The sequence below is a fragment of the Brachypodium distachyon genome, chromosome 4 (assembly GCF_000005505.3).
Source record: "Brachypodium distachyon strain Bd21 chromosome 4, Brachypodium_distachyon_v3.0, whole genome shotgun sequence".
NCBI classification, from domain to species: Eukaryota; Viridiplantae; Streptophyta; class Magnoliopsida; order Poales; family Poaceae; genus Brachypodium; species Brachypodium distachyon.
The window spans coordinates 40,066,278-40,086,577 of record NC_016134.3 but is presented as its reverse complement, the minus strand read 5'-3'; the positions used below and the strand labels follow the sequence as shown (position 1 = coordinate 40,086,577).

Here is a 20,300-nt window from a genome sequence, read left to right as displayed (position 1 = left end):
CAACATTAAAGGCAACGAAGCCTATTCTTCTTATAGTTTGCAGATAAACGATTTGTTGCATGTCGCGATTAGGCCGTATTCTGACCCTATACAAAGCCTTGGGACAAGAAGAAAAACCCAATCGGTCTCGGCCCACGGCCCACAAAGCCTCGTAACGAAATCTGATCAAAGGCAACGAAGCGAAACGGAGGGCACCGCACTGCTCCACTTCGCCTTCCCTTCCAAGTCACGAACTCCGGCGACTCCACCACCACCTCCCGGGCAACCTACCCGCTCCGACCGCCGCCATGTCTAGGCGCGGCGACTGGGTCTACGAGAATAACGGCGGGTAGGCGCTCTCTCCCCACCTTTCGTCGTCCCCGCCTCTCCGTCTTCGTACATCTCTAACGAGGACCGCTTTGGTGGTTGTGCAGGACCTGCGTGGCCATCGCCGGCGCAGACTACTGCGTGGTCGCCGCTGACACCCGTCTCTCCGTCGGCTACAGCATCCTCACGCGCGACCACTCCAAGATCTGCGAGCTGTAAGTCCCCCAACGAAATCGCGCGCCTCGATCTGCCCGCCCGGAGCTTAGGGTTTGGTGATTGGGATACCGGGCGGGTTCGTGGTGTGCTAGGGAATCGAATTTCTTGGTGGGGACTGGGGAGGCCTGATTTTGGAGCCACACCTGGTTCACTTAGCTAGGGTTAGGTGTTTAGAGGCCAGGGTTTGAAGTGGGGAAAACTCCTGACCTTTCAGAAGATTTGCCATGGTAATTACTCGCTATCTTAGTGTGCTTCCTGTAAGCGCTATAGTTTGATGGGATTTCTTTTGGGATGTGACCTGCTCTGTCAATGTACTACTGACCTTATAACATGCCTTATCGGATATATTGTCAGCCTAGAACAATTATGTTCTTCTATTCTTTTAGTAACAAAATGAAAGTTTCCCAGTGAAATAGATGATTGAGATCCAGTAAGATGTCAATTTAGTTTCATTTTTTTGTTCTTTAAATTCAAACAGATGAAATGTGAAGATGGCATTTATATTTGTGTTTGCTTCTATTCTATACTGGAATTCGTTAGCTTACAACAAGATTTAACTTTAACATCTTTTGGATTACTGAGCGTTGTGCATCTTGTGGGGTTGGTTCATGGTAACTTCTTTTCTTTTCTTGACCACACCAGCATTTTGGTTTTGGTGCCATTTTGTTCTGTGGGTTTGAAATGGTTTAGTATGGATAGGTTACAGTCATGTTTCAATTAGATATGGCATATCATGTTGCCGATATTGGATGATATCTCTTGCCTATAAGTTTGCTCCATATGCCTTATTATTAGTGTAAAACTAGAAATAAGCTTTTCTGAATGGTGGTTTACACTTTATGGAGCAGTACAACAATTGATGCTATAATACGACTCCACTGTTGTGATGTTACATGCATTTGCTATCCCCAACACCTCTGATTTCAAATTTTCTTTAGTAGAGACTTTCTGCGAAGATATTTGGTTACATTCTTATTGCGAACAGTTACCCTATATAAGTACTCCCTCCGTCCCATATGAAGTGTCGCAACTTTGTCTAGATACGCATGTACCTACACAAACGTCTAGGTACATGCGTATCTAGACAAAGTTGCGACACTTGATATGGGACGGAGGGAGTACTTAATTAAGTCTAGTCGGTGGTATACAGTGTGGTAATATTTTGTTTTGCATGTAGTGGTATAATTGTAAGCAACTATATCATGCTATTGTAACTGCATAATAGCGGTCTAAGTTATTATCACGCAATTCAATTCTTTCTTCTAAATGGAAGTTAGTACTTACTCAATGTTCTTTGAGCCTAATACGTGACAATGCCGGATATTTCTAACCTAACATTTTTTTTATTGTTGTTGAGCATGCATGAACATTAAAACTTTGTTTCTTTATTTATTTTTCAGGGCAGAGAAATGTGTAATAGCATCTTCGGGCTTCCAAGGTGATATCAAAGCGCTGCAGAAGAACTTAGCTGCCAGAGAACTGGTAAAAGTTTACAGAACCTCATTTATCCAATTGTTTACCATGTACTTCTTTTTGTTCCTTCAGTGTACCAAAAGATTCTTTTGTGAAGTTCAAATCCCATGGCCTCATTATCATAGAAAGTTTACTAAAGAGTTTAGCAACTTGTTTTTGTCCCTTCGTTTGGGGGGCTAATTTCAATATATGGCATAATGTGCTACTTTGACTTATTTCTTTGTGTTCCTGTCTATATCGTTGCCCCAAACAATCTATATGTTCTCTTCCTTTGTGCATGGTATGTATCACCGACTCTGCCTGGCAATGCAACAACTGTTTCATCTATTTTTTTTACAAGAAATGACAGTTCATGGAATGCAATTCAGTACCTTGACTGCATTTTGTTTCTTAAACTTGCTGAAAATCTGTTTATGGATATCGTTTCATTTTTTTTCTGTAGCTTTACCAGCACCAGCACAATAAAAGGATGAGCTGCCCTGCAATGGCACAACTGCTCTCCAATACCCTCTACTACAAGCGATTCTTCCCATACTATGCTTTCAATGTGCTTGGCGGGCTTGACAGTGAAGGTGATACTTCCGTGTTTGGTTTCCTCTGTAAGATTTTCATGTTTATGGTGTTATGAACATGTATCATAACTGCAGGGAAAGGATGTGTTTACTCTTATGATGCTGTTGGGTCCTATGAGAGGACTGGTTACAGTGCTCAGGGAACAGGATCTACTTTGATCATGCCAGTGCTGGACAACCAGCTGAAATCGCCTAGTCCACTATTACTCCCTGCAAGAGTAAGCATTCCAAAATTTTATATTTGCCGTCCACTGATTCCCTGGCTGACTAATCCAGCATATTGATCTAGTGACTGGAATAGATTAACAAGTCCCTAAAGAATCTTCCTATATTGTGCACAGGATGCTGTCACTCCTTTGTCAGAGTCAGAGGCTGTCGACCTAGTTAAGGATGTCTTTGCATCCGCAACTGAGAGGGACATCTACACTGTATGTTGCACTCAGTGTGAAAGTTCATCATATTTTGTTCACATATTTGCCACTGTATTGACCAGCTAAACTTGCAAATAACGCAGGGCGACAAGGTGGAGATTGTAGTTATCAACAAAGCTGGGACGCGTCGCGAGTACATCGAGCTGAGGAAGGACTAAGTTGGGGCTTTATGTTTGTGCTGCCGCTCCGATTTGCTTTGGAACGTTCCCTAGGTATTGGGAATTATGTAGCTGCTGCTTCGTAGTAAACACTTGTGCTTGCTTTCCTTCTGTGCTTACCCAAGGATTCACACAGCTTGCTTTGTTAAACTAAGTTGCTGCTAAATGCACATGAGATTGTGGAGTTATTTATTGGCATGAAGCCTACGAGAGTTCATCCCCAAAACAGGAAGCCTACGAGAGTTGAGATGCTGGTACTCGATAGTATGTACCGTAGAAGCCCTTGATATACGCCTCGAGCTGATTTCAATCGCCCTTGAATGGCTACCTAACTGCTCGACATACGATAGTACGTAGGCGATCATATAAAAACCTAATTACTAAATCCATTCCAAATTTTGACCAAGCTCGTAGAAAAATGTATCAATACCTAGGATATCATGTAAGTATACAACTCCGTATGAATATATACATCACGATACTTTAATAGAACTAATTTTGAATCATGGATGTTGATAATTCTTTTTATAAGCTTGATCAAAGTTATTTTTTTTACTTAGAACGGCTAGAAGTGACAGAGAAGGTTACTCGTGACGATGCCGATTTGTAGATAAATATACTCCATCCGTTACACAATTCAGGATTCGTTGAATGTCAAAATATCTAATTAAACTCCCCTGTATCAGGCACTGACAGGTGGGCCATAGGGACCAGCGAGTTCACCTTCCTCAAACTCAATTACGCAAGCGTGAAACAAGCCTCCGTCTCGACCCGACCAGGCGACCAGTACATCGTCCGCTTCCCACCGCTTGGACATTCAACAACCGCCCAACAACCAACCAGAGGCACCAACCATGGCGGCGGCGAAGATAGCGCCGTCGATGCTGTCGTCGGACTTCGCCAACCTCGCTGCGGAGGCAGAGCGCATGCTCCGGCTCGGCGCCGACTGGCTCCACATGGACGTCATGGTACGATCCCCTACCCTCTCTCCCTAATCTGTTTCTTACCGTGCTTAACCTCGACGGAAGCAATAGCGCACGCGCTGGCTTCGATTCGCCCAATCGTTACCTTGGTCCATAGGATTAAACTGCGCGCTGGTGTGGTAGCTTCAATCATGTTGCCGCGGTCGTGCCGTCAGGAGGATTGAACTGTAGCTGCAATTCCCATGGCATGGCTGTTCGATTCTCCGGAGGCGATTCATGGCGATCGCCTGGAGACTAAAAAATTCACCAAAACAGCTCCTCGATTCCCCCGGTTCCAGTTCAAGAGAGTTTCCCTATCCTCTTCTGAGGAGCGATCTTGAGAGTTTGAAACAGAGAGCGATTCACATCTTCAGGAATTCCCAAAAGGCCGAAACCCCCATTGCCCCAAGAAACTGGAGAAACTTCGAGTGAATTTGAAGAGGCGTTTCGATCTGTGGCGTGCTCGTGATTGCTTGCTGAATTCGAACCCGGGTCAAGTCAAGTATTTGTTGCCCCTGGGACATGGAGATTCGGGCGAACAGTCTTACCGGTCGATCCTGCTGCTGCAATCACGACTGCCGATGACGTTGACGCTGCCACAGATTACTCTGGTGCCGACATCACCACCACTGACAAGTCGGTGTTGACACCGCCGCCGCCAACTCCTCAGCCCGGTGACGTCGCCACCACTGCAGCCTCATGTTGCTCTGCCTGTTCATCAGGATCCTTCGCTTCGATTCAACCTCGCGGGAAGGTTGATACCCTTGTGCTCACAGATGGAGACCTCCTTGGCTTCTCCTCTGGTGAAACTTGCTAAGGGACAGCCAAGGGGCATCCGTTGAGGAAGCTACCCACCGAAGCTGTCTGGTGAGACCACCGAGGTGACGCTGGCGAATTTTCCTCTTCCCAGGATGCCGTCTGTTGCTGCACCAAGGAATCCCATGCCCCACCAACCTGTCATGCCGCCAAGTACTGCAAACTGTTTAACTTGGGACTGTAGGGGGGAGGCGGCAACGCCAAGTGTCCGTGGCTTGGTGGCCTTGGTCAAGGTTAATGATGCAAATATTGTGTTCCTTTGTGAAACTTGCCAGAAACAATAAAAATACGAGTCACCTCAAGAACAGGCTAGGATTGAAAGGATTCTAAGGTGTTAATAGTGATGGTCTCAGTGGAGGTTTAGCATTATAGTGGCATGAATCTTTGCATCTTGCTGTTATATCTAGTAGTGAAAGACATATTGATCCATTTGTGAGGATATCTCAGGATAAAGGATGAACCAATGTGGATACTAACATGTGTTTATGGGGAATCGAGGACAGAGGCCACAAAATGTGGACCTTGATACAAGATCGTAAGAGAAATCTGATCTTCCATGGCTTGTCATGGGAGATTTCACATTGGTTCATTTAGTTGCAGCTATTAATCTCTTGCTTGCAACTGGATGGGATATACGTATAGTCAAGATTAGCCGGGAACAAAACACTGAAACAGAGTGAGTCATGAGTTAGCAAATACCGTTAGGGTGCAGGTTTTGACTAACTTCTGGGCATGGCACTTGAAAGATTTAGTTACTGAGGCTTTGAACTCTGAATGTAGTCCTGGTTTTATTGATTAATATATGTCTTTTCCCCACACATGAAAGAAAGGACTGTAGATGCAGACATGCAGTACTTTACCATTGGAGAGAGGTTTGCTATATGCTTTTGTTTCTGGACACAACTATGATCGAGCACACTGATAATTTTATAGAATCTATTCAGAATCGTCAATTTTATTTGAAGTACTTTTTGTTACTAAACGGTTAGTCTGAACATTGTTGTTCAGACCTTAGAGCATGAGTATCATGTCCCCTTTAGTTTCTGTCTGTGATGTTCTGTTCCTTTTAGCGATTATGCTTCATTTTCTCTTTACATTAAACAGGGATTGCATGTATAATCATGAAATATTAAAACTTGACACTTCATTTTGTATAATGCTGATGTTTTCCTTTTCCATCTTGCAGGATGGGTGAGTTGGTCTCTACTTTCCATTGCGGATACCATAGGTCAATTTTATTTGTAACTGATTTTTCTTGATGCCTGATGGTGCTGAAAACTGTTCTCAGAAGGCCTATCCAATTTTTTTTTCTTGATCAATATATAGGCTCATGCCTTTCCAACAAAGAATGGAAGATATATTTGCCCACTTTTAGATGCTACCAAAGCAGCAGGGGCGACGCTTGCTACCTATTTTTTTTCTTTTTGCAAAAAGATGCTAGTATATTTGTCAACATGTAGATATACAAATGTATGTAATTTTAGCAAGTTTGTCAATCCCAATTCATATTCTTGTGCTTCTCGATGCCTTGCAACCTTCCTAAGACATTTTGGCTTCCCCCGATGGAGACTGTTTTATAGCTTCTGAAGCCAATGGGCCATAGCCTGTGATCTGTAGTGTCTGGTCCTCCGATCAGGTGCGCAGATGTAGAACCACAACTAAACCTAAGCATTAACACATTGAGCCAGAGCCTCCGATGACCAGCAGTACTGTTCATTATGCAGATGCCTGCTGTTCGCATTACCCAAGGTGCACCTACCGCCAACACCCACCACCACCCCCATTGTCTGGTTCATTGTTGCAACACAAACAAAAACTTCTAAGAACCACACTTCAAATCCTAGCTCTGCCAGTGCATAGCAGGCTGGCAGTGGGTGTTTAAGACTTTAAGTTAAGTATGCCGGTGACTGGATTAGAATTTTACGGGCCAATGAAATGCAGAAAGGAAACTTTATACTACTGTAATGTCGGCCAAAAGGAATCATCATGGTCAATTTGGATCAAGTTTGAAGGACAACATATTCAATTTTTTGGAAAGTCGATGATAGATCATTTGTGGCGTTTACTAAAGTTAGCTATCATTTTTGGTATAACTATGTTGAATGTTTTGCATGCGCAGCCACTTCGTTCCTAATTTAACTATTGGAGCTCCGGTGATTCAGAGCTTGAGGAAGCACACAAAGTATGCTGACCTTCCTTGCCTAATGTTCACTTGATGGCTTATGTTCGTATATGCACCTAATAATGCTAAGTGCTAACTGTTCTTCCCTGTCAAAAATGATAATAATGCTAACTGTTAATTCTTAGGGCATATTTGGACTGCCATCTCATGGTCACAAATCCTTCGGATTATGTAGAAGCATTTGGGAAAGCTGGTGCCTCAGGATTCACATTTCATATAGAAGTAAGCAGAGGTAAATAAACATGTTTTTTTTTTTTGCATATAATGGTTTTCAAGTTTCCGTTGCCTTATGGAAAGCTTGGCGCAGATAACTGGGAAGAGCTCATCAAAAGCATTAAAGCAAAGGGCATGCGACCTGGTGTATCATTAAGGCCTGGTACTCCTGTGGAGGATGTTTTCCCCCTGGTAAATGCCATGTACTTAATGCTACAACTTCTCTGTTTATTATGTTGTACACTAAGAGAAGAACATACAAATTCCCCCCCACAAACGATAGCTGAGAGAGAAGTGAGCTTATATGCATTTTTACTTTCAACTTGCACTGTCAGCTTTGTTTCTATATCATATAATCCAGGTTGTCCTCCTCTGGAGTTCAGAATTTAAAACCACGACAAGAATTTAGGATTGGTGGGAGTAGTTTATTTGTTGAGGTAGTGTACTATAGTTTGATGTAGTATGTACAGTACCATTCAAGTAGTAGCATGTTTTATTAAGCATGATTTGTTGATCAAATGATCGTTACACAAGCAAGTCCTGTTAAACGTGTTCAGGCGTAGACGCATAGTACACTCCCCATTCTTAAAATCATCACTGAATGTTACTGTACAGTTCAGCTTCCATTGCAGATCAGTGGCCTTTGTATGAAGTATGAACAAATGATGACATGCTCAAACCTGTTTTTTTGTTGAACTTCTTAGCACTAACTATTTGAGTCGCTCTGTCCTATTGGTATTTCATAACGTGAGATGTTGCACAGCTATCAACAGTTCTATTGATCTCTTTTTACAGGTGGAAGCAGAAAACCCTGTGGAGTTGGTTCTTATCATGACAGTTGAGCCTGGCTTTGGCGGTCAGAAGTTCATGCCAGAAATGATGGATAAGGTTCGTATTTAGTCTCCCCGTTTCGATATTATATACTCGTATCTCTGATGTATGTTAGTTCTGACCACTTCCTGGAACCTGGGCATGTTAGGTGCGTACACTGAGAAAGAAGTACCCTTCCCTTGACATAGAGGTATAAAGCGATCCATGCACAAGTTACTTATCTCTGCTTTGCGTGCGCCCAAAACACCTTTTCCCGTGACGTTTCGTTCCCTTAAACCATTTCCTGATCTGATATCGTAGGTCGACGGCGGTCTGGGTCCTTCCACCATTGACGCGGCGGCATCTGCCGGGGCCAACTGCATCGTCGCTGGAAGCTCTATATTTGGAGCTGCCGAGCCGGGAGAGGTCATGTCGGCGCTACGAAAGAGCGTCGAGGTGTCCCAAAACAAAAGCTGATTGCTGTTTCCGCTGTAAACTACTGTAACCACTCTGCATGTCACCCGTGCGCAGCTTGCGGTCTTGGCAACTTATGCCAATGCTAAGTACTGTACTTTTTTCAGATGTTCTGCAAGTGCCATGTAAGTTATTTGGGAGAACGCATAATCTTTTTAAGTTCCGTAAGTTACTTGGGCAAGCTGCAACATGGCCATTGAGAATTTATTGGGAGTAAAATGAGATAAGGCGTACGATTTCTGGGTCATTGTGCAGTACTGCAGTTTGGAGCTTTGGATCCTGATTCTTCCCACGCTGACGAACGAGAGGACACAGCAAAACAACACATGCCGTCCACAGACATCGGGGAATGAAATTGGTCGCTCTCCTTTTCTTTAACACTACCAAGACGATCTATAATATTGCCCATAGACCATAGTAGATCGTCACTATGTGATCTTTGATCACTAATGCATTTACAGTACTGATGCAACCATACCATATGCGCTACTTAGCATCTTTTTCGAGCAAGTCCTAAATATCAACAGTTGGTGTATTACAATCTGATTTCTATTTTCACTCTCCCATCTTTCAAGTGTTGCCATCAGTTAAAATTCAACGGCCAAACACGTCATCGTAAGATTTGTAACTAAAATACTTGCGACATGTCAGTAACCTATAAATAAACGAGGCAGTTAAAATAAAAATGAAACGAGGCAGTAGTAGTTGCAGACAGATCACAAGTCCATCTTTGTCCCCGTGCGCGGCGTACGTGCGCCGTAAATTTTCAGACCCACCCGTCTTACTTGATGCACGCAGTCACGTCGCTGTACCCCCCGTCTCCACAAAAGCGAATACACCCGTGTCGGTTCCTCGAAATCGATCGCGATCGAATTCGGCTGTGGCCGTGTGGGAACTGTGGAGACTGGAGAGCAAAACCCGCGAAGCTGCGAGCGAATCCCGATCGAGAGGCGACGGCGGCGGCGAGTGGGGAGACCATGCCGGAGAAGGCGGTGGACGACGTCATGGAGTCGGCCGTGGGGGCCCACTTCAGCGGCCTCCGCCTCGAGGCGCTCCGCCTCTCCTCCCCCTCACCCTCCGCCCCGTCCTCCCCTTCCTCCTCAGGCGTGCCGGCGGCCGCGCCCCACTCCAACGGGGTCGTCTACGCCAACGGCGAGCTCGCCTCCCCCTCCGCCCTCAGGCAGCCCTTCGTCATCGGTATTTTCAGCGTTCCCTTTCCTACTGATCAGTTGCTCAATGCGGTGATTCCATCTGAGAAAAATTGCTTGCGCGGTCTCTCCTTAAGGGGTTTCGGGAGGGACAGCGTCGGGGAAGACGACTGTGTGCGACATGATCATCCAGCAGCTGCACGACCACCGCGTCGTGCTCGTCAACCAGGTGCGGTCACTGTTGCTTCTGTGATTGGGATGTTTTGTGTTACGATGGCTCCTCAGGTCTTACTACTTACTAGCCCCTGCAGCAGAATCATGCTTCGTACTTGATATACCGTGTCCAAACTCCTGAGGTAGAATCATGCTTCGTAGTCGATATGTACTGCCCCAATGAAGCAATTCATCGAATTCAAAGGTCTGTCAAGCTAGCCTAGTCATCACTTAGCTTGGCAGAGTAGCAGATCACTTTGAATCATGCTTCTAGAAAGTTGTTTGGGGGTGCATAGAATGGGGGATTAGCTAGTTTACATTATTGTTCACAGTATGTAAAATTAACAGATTTCATTAGTCCTCTGATCAGTGTCTTAGCCTGTGCTGTCGGAGTAAATGGTTTGGCTTAGGAATAATACACAGATATGATCTGTTTGTGTTTAGATCTTCTTTGGGATTAGTTGAGTGTGGACGCAGCTAATGGTTTGCTGTTGTTCACACCTCCATAGCTGAACAATGGAGTGACAGCAAATTCGAGCACAATCTGGTTTCGTCGAGCACAATCTGGTTTCGTATTGTTGATTGGTTAATTGAAGTTGTACTAAGTCGAGCATGGATGCTCTTTGGTTATCAAATGATAAAATTTATGTGGGCCAAACACTGATGGTCACTTGATGGTCTGGGCATCTAGTAAGGCATGACGTGACCAGGAGGTATAGTTTGCAGATGGCACTCTGTTATCATGTTTTCCATGGACAAGGGGTGTGAATTGAAGACATGTCTGTTGTGCCAATCTGAATGCATGTCTGTCTGAAGTGGCAGTGTGGTACTTCTTTGGGTCTCCCTGAGAGATATATTTTGTAAGGTTCTTTTATGTGACGTTGCTATTTGCTAACTTTATGAAGAAAGTTTATGGACACTGATTCACTGCATCAGTTTCAAGACACATGGATTTGTGTAAATTTGAATTTACCTCCCTGCACTCTTGTCCACATCTTGATAAATCTAGAAAGCTGTTTGCTCAAGAAACTACTAGCAGTTCTAGTTCTGTTGTTAAATCTGTTTCTGGGTGTTTTTGACACAACCCACATGGACACCTAATATAGCTGCATAATTTTGACATTTGGCCTAATCTAGCAAGAGACAGTAAGCCATGAGTTGGTTACAACAGATAGTCTTAATGTCGTAAAGCTATACAGGAAGTTGCTCCTGAGGAGCTGATATAATTCATGTTTGGTTTTTAATTCTGTAGGATTCATTCTACCGTGGGCTAACCGCTGAAGAATCAGCTCGTGCTCAAGACTATAATTTTGATCACCCTGGTATTTCACTTACAACGTCGATGGAAGTATGCTACCTTTGTTAGTGATCAGAGAATAAATAGACTCATTAAAGGGTGAAGCAAATGCTATCTTTGTTTACAGATGCATTCGATACAGAACAACTTCTTGAGTGCATGGGACAACTAAAATGTGCACTGCCTGTACATGTTCCTATATATGACTTTAAGAATCACCGACGGTGCTCAGAAAGGTTCAGAAAGGTAATGATCAGTTATGACTTATGAACTTGTTTACATGAAAAAGTTTTCAGCGTTTACAATTTTGAGTTCAACTCATTTGCCTTTTGAATAGCTTTGGATGTGAAGCCGTTTTTTCTACCTGTGCAACAATATTTCTGGTATACGGAATATTATAGAGAGGGCAGGTCTATGATTTCAATATTAAAAAGTATAGTAAGCATTCTTTGCTTTCTGCAGGGATATTGAAAAAAGAACTAGTTTGAGATGGAAATTTATTGCGTACATTTCTGCATGCTGATACTATACAACATTGCATGCTTTGTGAATTCTATTGACATAGTCCCTGAAGGTTTTGTCTTTGTTATTCAATTTTCTACCTTTTTATTCCATGTCATAGATATATGCATGAGAAAATGACTAACAGGACTCTCTGGTATTCTGAACTATGAACTATCAGTTTGAATTTGTTGGGTATAGAACTTTAAAGTTACACATTCTTTATTCTTAATTACGAGTTAACTGTATTAATACAATACAGTCCTTAAATTATACTACTGAATGATCATGCTATATATTTATCTAAATTTGTATTTTTTTTAGAACAATTATATTCTAGTATTTTTGTTGGTTTCTTTCAGTACCTGGAAGCTGTTGTTAATTAAAGTAGTGGATAAGTAGGATAAATGGTCTGATCATGAACTTTTTCCATTTTGCAAGGTGAATGCATCAGATGTCATCATTTTGGAGGGCATTTTAGTCTTCCATGATCAAAGGGTTCGCAATCTGATGGACATGAAAATTTTCGTGGACACAGGTCCGTGTTAGGTGCACAATGTACTTATAACGATTAATACTCGCTCCTTCCATGTATGCAAGGTCACATTCCGAATCTGAGTTTTTCAAAATTACAAGGCCACTTTTGAATTTCTCTAGTAAGCCGTGCTTCACTTAATTCAAGTTTCTCGAGTTCCAAATCTTCATTAAGTGCGACCAATGCATGCCTACCATTCCAAATATGCGTTAACTGCAAGTCTCTTGGGTTCCAAATCTAGTGGCAAAACAAAAATCTAAAACCTTTTCTAAAACACGTGCTCCTTACCTTGGTACTGGAGTCCACAGGGGCCTTACGTATATATAGAAGTAGAGAGTATTATTTGCTTGATTTTTCTTTCATGGTGTTAGCTGAAATTTCGTTTACTTCTTTTGGGGGTCCATGGTGTCTCCAAGCAGATGCCGACATTAGGCTTGCCCGACGAATAAGGCGTGATACGGTTGAAAGAGGTAGAGATGTTAGCTCAGTACTTGACCAGGTATGTTTACTATGTTAGATTTTGTCCTTGTGGTTTGCAAGCAAATTCTACCCCCCCCCATTTTCTTATCATGCAAATGTCTGTGTCTCTGTGTTGTAATATGCAATTCTTTTGGCATCTCAGTATGGGAGGTTTGTGAAGCCAGCATTTGATGATTTTGTTCTGCCTTCAAAGAAGTATGCTGATGTGATTATACCAAGAGGAGGTGATAACCATGTTGCAATTGACCTCATCGTTCAACATATTCGTACAAAGCTTGGTATGCATGACTTGTGCAAAATCTTCCCGAATGTTTATGTAGTTCAGTCAACTTTTCAGGTAAAGCTAATCATCCTTATTGATTATAAGCTTTGTGCAGTTGTTCACTGTATTTGAAAGTTCTGTATGCTTTTGTATGAATTTATCAGATCCGGGGAATGCATACTCTGATTCGTGATCGGGACATCACTACACCTGACTTTGTCTTTTATTCAGATCGGTTAATTCGTTTGGTACCTCTCTTGTTTCAATAGACTTTATCCTCTTATTCAACTTCATAGTTAATTGCATTGACTTTTAAATTAACTGGTCTGCTATTTCTATGCAAAATGTCATGTTAGGTAGTTGAGCACGGTCTGGGGCATTTGCCATTTACGGAAAAGCAGATTATTACTCCAACAGGTAGTTTGCAGATGGCATTGTTTATCTTGTTTTACTTAGTTGTTGACATTCCGATTTAGCATTTCGCATATTGTTCCATCCGAAAATATTTGACTTTGGAAGGGTTTGGAGAAATAACGGTTGATCAACCAGAAGAATTTAAACTATATTTTCTTGCTAAACTAATTGACATCGTTAGTTCTGACATACACCTCTACTTGAGCAACAATGGGAAAATTAATTTGTAAATTGACACCCTTGAATGGGATAAATGGTTGGTGTAAAATTTAATTGATGCCCCACATACTGTTTTGGCTAAATGCTAGTTTATTCCCCCATAATTTTTTTTTGATAAAATATATAGCTTTGCTGTTACACGGTACCAGGTAGAAACTAAAACTTGTTAAGATGGAGAATCATACTAACTAAGTCTATTAATAATGTGTCTTGGAATTCGTCACCTAACTTTATATCCCAATAAAATAATATTCCTTGGAAGCAGTAATTTGTGTTGTGCTGAAACATTTGAATTGGGATGGTCTGATTTTCTTTTCTGAATAGACATATCTGATATCAATCATCACCGAGAACAGTATGTATGGACAGATACAAACATAAAACAAAGTAACAAACAACACCTGATTGCCTCCGTCTTTGACCAAAACATGATTGTTCATGAGATCCTGCACACGCCTGAATCGTCTATAATAGCTTTAATCACCGCATTAGAAACCCTTCTACATCAGCGGGAGTGCGAGACAAAGGCTTTGCCTTTCGCACATTGGCCAGGGGCACGCCCCGAGCTTGGCAGGTGTGGGATCCAATGTGGTTGCTCTGAGAGACGAAGGGGCTGTTTGGTTTGAGCCCACAAATGCCATGCCAAAGATTGGTCGCCAAAATATTGGTTGAAATTTTGTTTGCCCATGAGTTGGTCAACTTTGGCCAAAAAAATGAACTGGAGTTTGTTGTGAGCCATTGGCTTGCCAAAAAGTTGGCTTTCATCCAAACAAGAACCAAATCTTGGTCAATGTCAAAAATTTGGTAGGGCAAAGTTTGATCATAATCCAAACATACCCGAAGACCCAGACCCACGACAATGCACCCTCACTGGCTCCACGTCAACACTGTAGAAGACGCTACCGTGATGGGAAGTAACCAGAGGAACTTATTCCTATGCCATGGCATCTCCACCACAATAACGCCATCCCTTGGACAACGAAACACAAACACACACCGCATGCAGAACCGAGGTCCCATTGCTACCGGATGCAGAGCGGTGATTGGGGCGAGGGAACACAGGGAGGCACTGGCGAAGATGACTGAGACGCTCCCTGGGTGTTGTCTCCTGGTGTTCTCTCTTTGGAACCGTCCGGGAGCAGTTCTGAGACCTGTCTGATTTAATATGCATATGAAAATGTTATCTTCTGGAAACCTGGAGCTTTTTCAGATTTAAGGGTGTTTGTGGATGATTCTGTTAATTTGATATATTTAATTGTTTTCAATTGTTTTCTGGAATACTATCTACATACATGCTTCAAGATATTTATTTGTGCGGAACATCATGCCATGTTCTTCTTGTTTGTGTCTAGGATCTGTTTATATGGGAGTTGACTTCTGCAAGAAGCTCTGTGGAGTGTCTATTGTTCGAAGGTAAACTCTCAGCCCAACATGTGAGCACATACCATTGTCAGAAGTAATTTATTTGAAGGATGGAGCACAGTCTGAATTAAGTAATTGACTGTTCTGTATCAGCTATTTTTCAGATCATTTTTATTACAGATGCTAGTTAAACCGCAAAATTGAATTTATTACGAGTGCTGCTCTGCATTCTGTGATGTCCTGGAATGTAGAACCTTTTGTTTTGTAATGTATCACTCTGTTCCTAAATGTAAGAGGTCCTAGCTTTGTCCTAAGTCAAACTTCTTACATATCCAACATCTAGAATAAACTAATTTGGAGTTGCAGATGTTCGTTGATTTTTCTATAAACTTGGTCAAAGTTCAAGAAGTTTGACTTAAGTACAAAGCTAGGACTTCTTACATTTAGGAACGGAGGGAGTAGTTATGTGCCATGTTCTTGCATGTTGCAAGATTGTTCTCTAGTTCCCAAGTCCAGACCACTATCTTAGAACTTGTCCCATTTGATCTTTGAATCATGACTCAACATCGTGAATTGAAATGATGCTCTGAATACTAAATAGTCATTCTTCACTGTTTGCATAGCAGTCAGCTAGGCATGCTATGTGTATGTAATTTCATGATAGGATGCATGATGGCCCTCCGGATAGTTTCTCTCTTCCATTCTTTTAACATATCTTGAAACAATATCACTAATGTAAATAAATTGTGCGTTGGCATTGCAGTGGCGAAAGTATGGAGAATGCATTGCGTGCTTGCTGTAAAGGAATAAAAATCGGCAAAATTCTGATACATCGTGTTGGAGATAATGGACAGCAAGTAAGCAACAAGATATTTTGGCTAATGACTTCTTGAGAGAACTTTAAAATCATTAGGTTTGTATGACAATGACCATAATACTCTATTCGCGTCTAGCCCATATACCACAAGCTGCCAATGGATATAGCTGAACGGCATGTTCTGCTTTTGGATCCGGTGCTTGGCACAGGTCAGTTTTGCCTACTCATTTTATTTCTGTTCATTTATTTGTTGCACTAAAGTCAAGCCATTTATGATAGTAAAAAATTCCTTTGGCCCAGGGTATCCTAGTATTTTCTTATATTCAAAGCAATACGTTGTATAACAAAATATGTGTACAGTGTACACGATTATACGAGTGGTTTCATATTGGATGTAGTTTTACATATGGCATGAACACACACAAATTGATGTGGATGTTATGAGATATCATGATACCGGATCTTATCCAATGTTAACTATTTTTCTTTACTAATGAGCAGCACTCCCTGTTCCTTTTTTATGAGATGTTCTAGCTTTGTTCTAAGTCAAACTTCTTAAAGTTTAACCACGTTTATAGAAAAATGCACTAGTACATAGAATATCAAATAAGTATAGTACGAAGATATATATCATGACAGATTTAATAAAACTAATTTAGAGCTGTATGTTAGTACATTTTTCTATAAACCTGATCACACTTCAAGACTTAGGACAAAGTTAGAACATCTTATAAAAAGGAATGTAGGGAGTAAGATTTAAGAAACTTGTTTTTTGGTTTATCTGTAGTAAAATCCTTTGAATTCTGTAGAAATCTGATGTAGAACCTATTAACTGTCCATCTTTTATGTGCTCGGTGAATAGTGCTAGTTTGGTGCTGCATTGTTTGCTTTAGAAGATATGCTTCTGTTTGTCTCTAGTAGATGATTATTGATCTTAAGAATCACAAGTCCATCTTCACATGAATTGATATTGCACAATGTATCTCCCACTTTTCTCGTGACTAAAGTGTTCTACTTCTAACTTTGTGTTGTAGGGAACTCAGCAAATCAAGCTATAGATCTTCTTATAAGGAAGCATGTTCCTGAGGAGAGGATCATATTCCTCAATCTTATCTCGGTAAACCTCTTAGCATATGTAACGATCTGATTGCTCCTAGTCTCTCTTCCTTATGTTGCTTCTTACAACTTTTTTGTTAACAGGCTCCTGAAGGGATTCAGAGTGTGTGCAAACGATATCCGAGGTTGAAGATTGTAACATCAGAGATCGATTTTGGCTTGAGCGAGGAATTCAGGGTCATCCCAGGACTGGGAGAGTATGGTGACCGCTACTTTGGCACGGACAACTGATGGCTACTGTTATCCTTGTGTGTGCAAAAGCTCATTTAACCGCTGGGCACTTTAAAGGGAGGTGCCTGGTGGCACATCGGAGGTAGCATCAATTGGACCGAGAAGGCGGAAATGGATGTTAACTCAGGAGACAAGCGTAAATTTTTTTTGGCCTCCAGAACTAGCTGGTCTTTAGCCCTTGCCGGAGGTAGTAGAAGCGCGTGCAATATCGTGATGATTGCAAACTCTTTCCTTGAACTATTTCCGTTGCTGTACTTCCGGCAAGGCAGGCCATTCACATGGTCGAGACTTGAAAATCTGAAGTGCCTGTTAGTTGCTGTTCATTGTCGATTCTTCGAGCTGTACTTCTTGCCTGCTGTTGTTTCGTTTCTTGAAGAGCGATACTCGTACTAAACTAAACCGATCCTATTTGCAGTTTTGTTTCGTTTTGTCGATTCTTTGATATGGAAGACATGTATTTTTATGTCAATTCAGCTAACAAAATGAATTTCCCCAAGGTCGACGGCACACCTAGTCGCCAATTCTTTCCGCTTGCCACGTTCATTGGCCACTGCATTTTCATGAATCATCTGCACTATATTTCAGGTGTCTACTGTCCATTGCCCTGTCGAGTTTGATTTAATAAAATCTCAGTCAACGACTCAACGTACGGTACCGCATTGAAAGCAAAAGCGAAAATGAAAATAACAAAACGAATCCCGAGGTGAATCACTAAGCTCTTGGTTATAGACTTAAAAAATCTCACACGAACAGACCCTAACTAGGCCATACTCTAACTCTAGATCTCGTTATCAATCCACTGCCCGAAGTCGCTAGTTCCGTAATAACATCCGAGAAATTTTGGTGCTCTGTTTTTGCCATGGGAAGCAGCACGAGCTACTTCCTGGCCTTCCTTCTGGGTGCAGCGATCCCCAGTGCCTGCGTTGTGGTGTTACTTCCATCCCTGTGCTCGCGTGCCGGCGTCGGCGTCATTCCGGCACAGCAACTGGCCCGCAACGCGACGCAGGCGACGGATCGCGGCGTCAATGAGCTTGTCACGCTGGTACACGGCGAACGTGCTTTATATCTTTCTCGCTCCCTCTCCTTCATATATGTGTCAGTTTCTCTTCTGAACTTGTGAATTGTGATATTGGTTCATGGACCAAGCAGCCAGCGACTCCACCGGAGGATGACGACCTTCCTGGGTTGCTGAGGAGGGCAGCCATGGAGGAGGGCAGCACCGTCATAATGACATTCACGAACGAGGCGTGGACGGCCCCCGGCTCGCTGCTGGACCTCTTCCTGGAGAGCTTCCGCATCGGTGTGAACACGCAGCCCCTGCTGAAGCATCTCATCATCGTCGCCGTCGACACCAAGGCCTTCGAGCTTTGCCGGCACGTGCACCCGCTCTGCTACTCGCTCGACGTCGGCGGCGGCGGCGGCGGCATGAACCTCACCACGGAGCAGGCGTTCATGTCCAAGGACTACCTGGAGATGATGTGGTCCAGGAACAAGTTCCAGACCCGCGTCCTTGAGCTGGGCTTCGGCTTCATCTTCACGGTGAACACATACAAATTAAATGAAATGGTCGATGGTGGTGCGCCGGTAATTCGTCTCCAGATCTTTCCCATACATTTTCTGATCGAATCCCTTCACCAGGACGTGGATATCGTGTGGTTCCGGAACCCGCTGCTGCGGATCCCGGTGGGCGCCGACATCGCCATCTCCAGCGACCAGTTCTACGGCGAGGACCCGTACGACATGAACAAGAATGCCAATGGCGGGTTGGTCTACGCCAGGCCGATCGCGAGGACGATGGCCTTCTTCAAGGGCTGGTACGAGGCGAGGACGGCGTACGCGGGCATGAACGAGCAGGCCGTGTTCGACAAGGTCAAGTACGACCTGTCGCTGCGGCACGGCGTGTCGGTGCATTTCGTCGACACGGCCTACTTCGGCGGCTTCTGCCATCCCAAGAAGGACTTCCGGCAGCTCTGCACGTTCCACGGCAACTGCCTCCCGGGGCTCAGGATCAAGCTGGATAGACTCCGGGGCGTCCTGGACGAATGGAAGCAGTTCAAGATTACTGGGAAGCAGGGTGATCAGAATAACAGTACTAGAAAATGATCGCCAATGATGTACTACTATTAACATTTTACTCCATACGAGAATAGCAGTACAACCTCAAAATGATCATCATTGACGTACGTGTAACATTATTGACGTCTTATTATTGCCGCGTTACAGTATTTAACACCACGCACGAAACGTTGGTTTGATTCCCACCGACGTGTGCAGCGATCCCCACCGCCTGCATTGTGCTGGTAACTCCATCGTGGGTGTCATCCCCTCGAGATGTCAGGTCCCAAGGGGATCATCACCGTGCAAAGCAACTTCTGCAACACATACAACTACGAGAAGGAGATCTGCACACTGGTTTCGACTCAAAAAGTTTGCCGCCCTGCTTAACAAACTTAAGTCAGCGGCCCTCCGGCCAGTCGGAAGAGTTCTTCTATGGTACCCTGTAATCAATATAAGCCATCCGTTTAACAAGATCTAACGGCCAAGGTTGATCTATACTGCTATTGAGGGTGACAACAGTACATGGAACTTGAGGGCAAATTAGGTAAACGTAAACCATGCATGCATGCCTGCCCGTCCGCAAGACCCGGTCCATTTCCTTGTTTGTTCCGGTAAGTCCGGCTGCTCTCTTCCCAATACCAAAAACAAAAAAAGGTAAAACATTCGCGGCAAGGAGTCATGGTGGAGGTGCCGGCCGGCGGAGGAGTCTCTGCCGAGGAGCGAGATGACAAGGCCAGCGAGAAGCTGCGTGCAGCGCAGTATGGGATGGCCGGGCAACGTAGTGATGACTGGAGAGCGGAGAGAGCGATGAGCGAGCCACGAGCGTGACGAGCGGCGAGACGGACGAACACTGCAAGAGACGGAGAGACGAGCTTGGCGAGCGGTGAGAGTGCCAAGCAATGGCACAGGTCGACGAGCAGTGGCGTCCAGGGCATCGTAGAAAATGGGCCGGGATTAGCCCATCTGTACGGTGCAAGGAAAACTAATTACCCAGAAAAAATTATAATGAAAAAGTCTAAAGTACCAAACCAACG

At 43.4% G+C, this 20,300-nt stretch overlaps 4 protein-coding genes across 5 annotated transcripts; all 4 read left to right on the top strand.

Moving 5' to 3' along the window:
* Positions 1-166: 166 nt before the first annotated feature.
* On the top strand, positions 167-3,382 carry LOC100841686 (proteasome subunit beta type-1). Its single transcript, XM_014901778.2, has 7 exons — positions 167-328; positions 414-521; positions 1,923-2,004; positions 2,438-2,567; positions 2,643-2,785; positions 2,909-2,995; positions 3,082-3,382. The coding sequence occupies exons 1-7, from the start codon at positions 288-290 to the stop codon at positions 3,154-3,156; spliced, it is 666 nt and encodes a 221-aa protein (XP_014757264.1). The 5' UTR covers positions 167-287; the 3' UTR covers positions 3,157-3,382.
* A 532-nt stretch (positions 3,383-3,914) lies between these two features.
* Positions 3,915-8,860, top strand: LOC100841175 (ribulose-phosphate 3-epimerase, cytoplasmic isoform). Its single transcript, XM_003578336.3, has 8 exons — positions 3,915-4,124; positions 6,121-6,125; positions 7,054-7,116; positions 7,242-7,348; positions 7,424-7,521; positions 8,125-8,217; positions 8,309-8,350; positions 8,461-8,860. Exons 1-8 carry the CDS (start codon positions 4,011-4,013, stop codon positions 8,614-8,616), a joined length of 678 nt encoding a protein of 225 aa, XP_003578384.1. The 5' UTR covers positions 3,915-4,010; the 3' UTR covers positions 8,617-8,860.
* A 590-nt stretch (positions 8,861-9,450) lies between these two features.
* Positions 9,451-17,677, top strand: LOC100840869 (uridine kinase-like protein 1, chloroplastic). Its single transcript, XM_003578335.4, has 14 exons — positions 9,451-9,810; positions 9,899-9,990; positions 11,227-11,296; positions 11,399-11,517; positions 12,214-12,310; positions 12,727-12,806; positions 12,930-13,124; positions 13,214-13,297; positions 13,406-13,466; positions 15,035-15,095; positions 15,808-15,901; positions 15,998-16,070; positions 16,896-16,978; positions 17,062-17,677. The coding sequence occupies exons 1-14, from the start codon at positions 9,591-9,593 to the stop codon at positions 17,206-17,208; spliced, it is 1,476 nt and encodes a 491-aa protein (XP_003578383.1). The 5' UTR covers positions 9,451-9,590; the 3' UTR covers positions 17,209-17,677.
* A 277-nt stretch (positions 17,678-17,954) lies between these two features.
* LOC100845429 (uncharacterized protein At4g15970) lies at positions 17,955-19,383 on the top strand. 2 transcript variants are annotated; one of them, XM_024463457.1, is made up of 3 exons: positions 17,955-18,250; positions 18,355-18,747; positions 18,847-19,383. In XM_024463457.1, exons 1-3 carry the CDS (start codon positions 18,068-18,070, stop codon positions 19,309-19,311), a joined length of 1,041 nt encoding a protein of 346 aa, XP_024319225.1. In that variant the 5' UTR covers positions 17,955-18,067; the 3' UTR covers positions 19,312-19,383. The 2 variants fall into 2 exon arrangements, with proteins under 2 accessions (XP_024319225.1, XP_003576716.1); XM_003576668.4 differs by having other exon boundaries at positions 17,957-18,250; positions 18,358-18,747.
* Positions 19,384-20,300: the final 917 nt, after the last annotated feature.

What these genes read in the sequence shown, in the direction of transcription:
- LOC100841686 (XM_014901778.2), top strand. Translation starts at nt 288, where the DNA reads ATGTCTAGGCGCGGCGACTGGGTCTACGAGAATAACGGCGG. An exon ending in ACTTAGCTGCCAGAGAACTG is followed by an intron (nt 2,005 to 2,437) that starts GTAAAAGTTTAC and finishes TTTTTTCTGTAG; the next exon opens with CTTTACCAGCACCAGCACAA. An exon ending in TGGCGGGCTTGACAGTGAAG is followed by an intron (nt 2,568 to 2,642) that starts GTGATACTTCCG and finishes TCATAACTGCAG; the next exon opens with GGAAAGGATGTGTTTACTCT.
- LOC100841175 (XM_003578336.3), top strand. Translation starts at nt 4,011, where the DNA reads ATGGCGGCGGCGAAGATAGCGCCGTCGATGCTGTCGTCGGACTTCGCC. An exon ending in TGCCAGAAATGATGGATAAG is followed by an intron (nt 8,218 to 8,308) that starts GTTCGTATTTAG and finishes TGGGCATGTTAG; the next exon opens with GTGCGTACACTGAGAAAGAA. An exon ending in ACCCTTCCCTTGACATAGAG is followed by an intron (nt 8,351 to 8,460) that starts GTATAAAGCGAT and finishes CTGATATCGTAG; the next exon opens with GTCGACGGCGGTCTGGGTCC.
- LOC100840869 (XM_003578335.4), top strand. Translation starts at nt 9,591, where the DNA reads ATGCCGGAGAAGGCGGTGGACGACGTCATGGAGTCGGCCGTGGGGGCC. An exon ending in GCGTCGTGCTCGTCAACCAG is followed by an intron (nt 9,991 to 11,226) that starts GTGCGGTCACTG and finishes TTAATTCTGTAG; the next exon opens with GATTCATTCTACCGTGGGCT. An exon ending in TATTCCTCAATCTTATCTCG is followed by an intron (nt 16,979 to 17,061) that starts GTAAACCTCTTA and finishes TTTTGTTAACAG; the next exon opens with GCTCCTGAAGGGATTCAGAG.
- LOC100845429 (XM_024463457.1), top strand. Translation starts at nt 18,068, where the DNA reads ATGGGAAGCAGCACGAGCTACTTCCTGGCCTTCCTTCTGGGTGCAGCG. An exon ending in TCAATGAGCTTGTCACGCTG is followed by an intron (nt 18,251 to 18,354) that starts GTACACGGCGAA and finishes TCATGGACCAAG; the next exon opens with CAGCCAGCGACTCCACCGGA. An exon ending in GCTTCGGCTTCATCTTCACG is followed by an intron (nt 18,748 to 18,846) that starts GTGAACACATAC and finishes TCCCTTCACCAG; the next exon opens with GACGTGGATATCGTGTGGTT.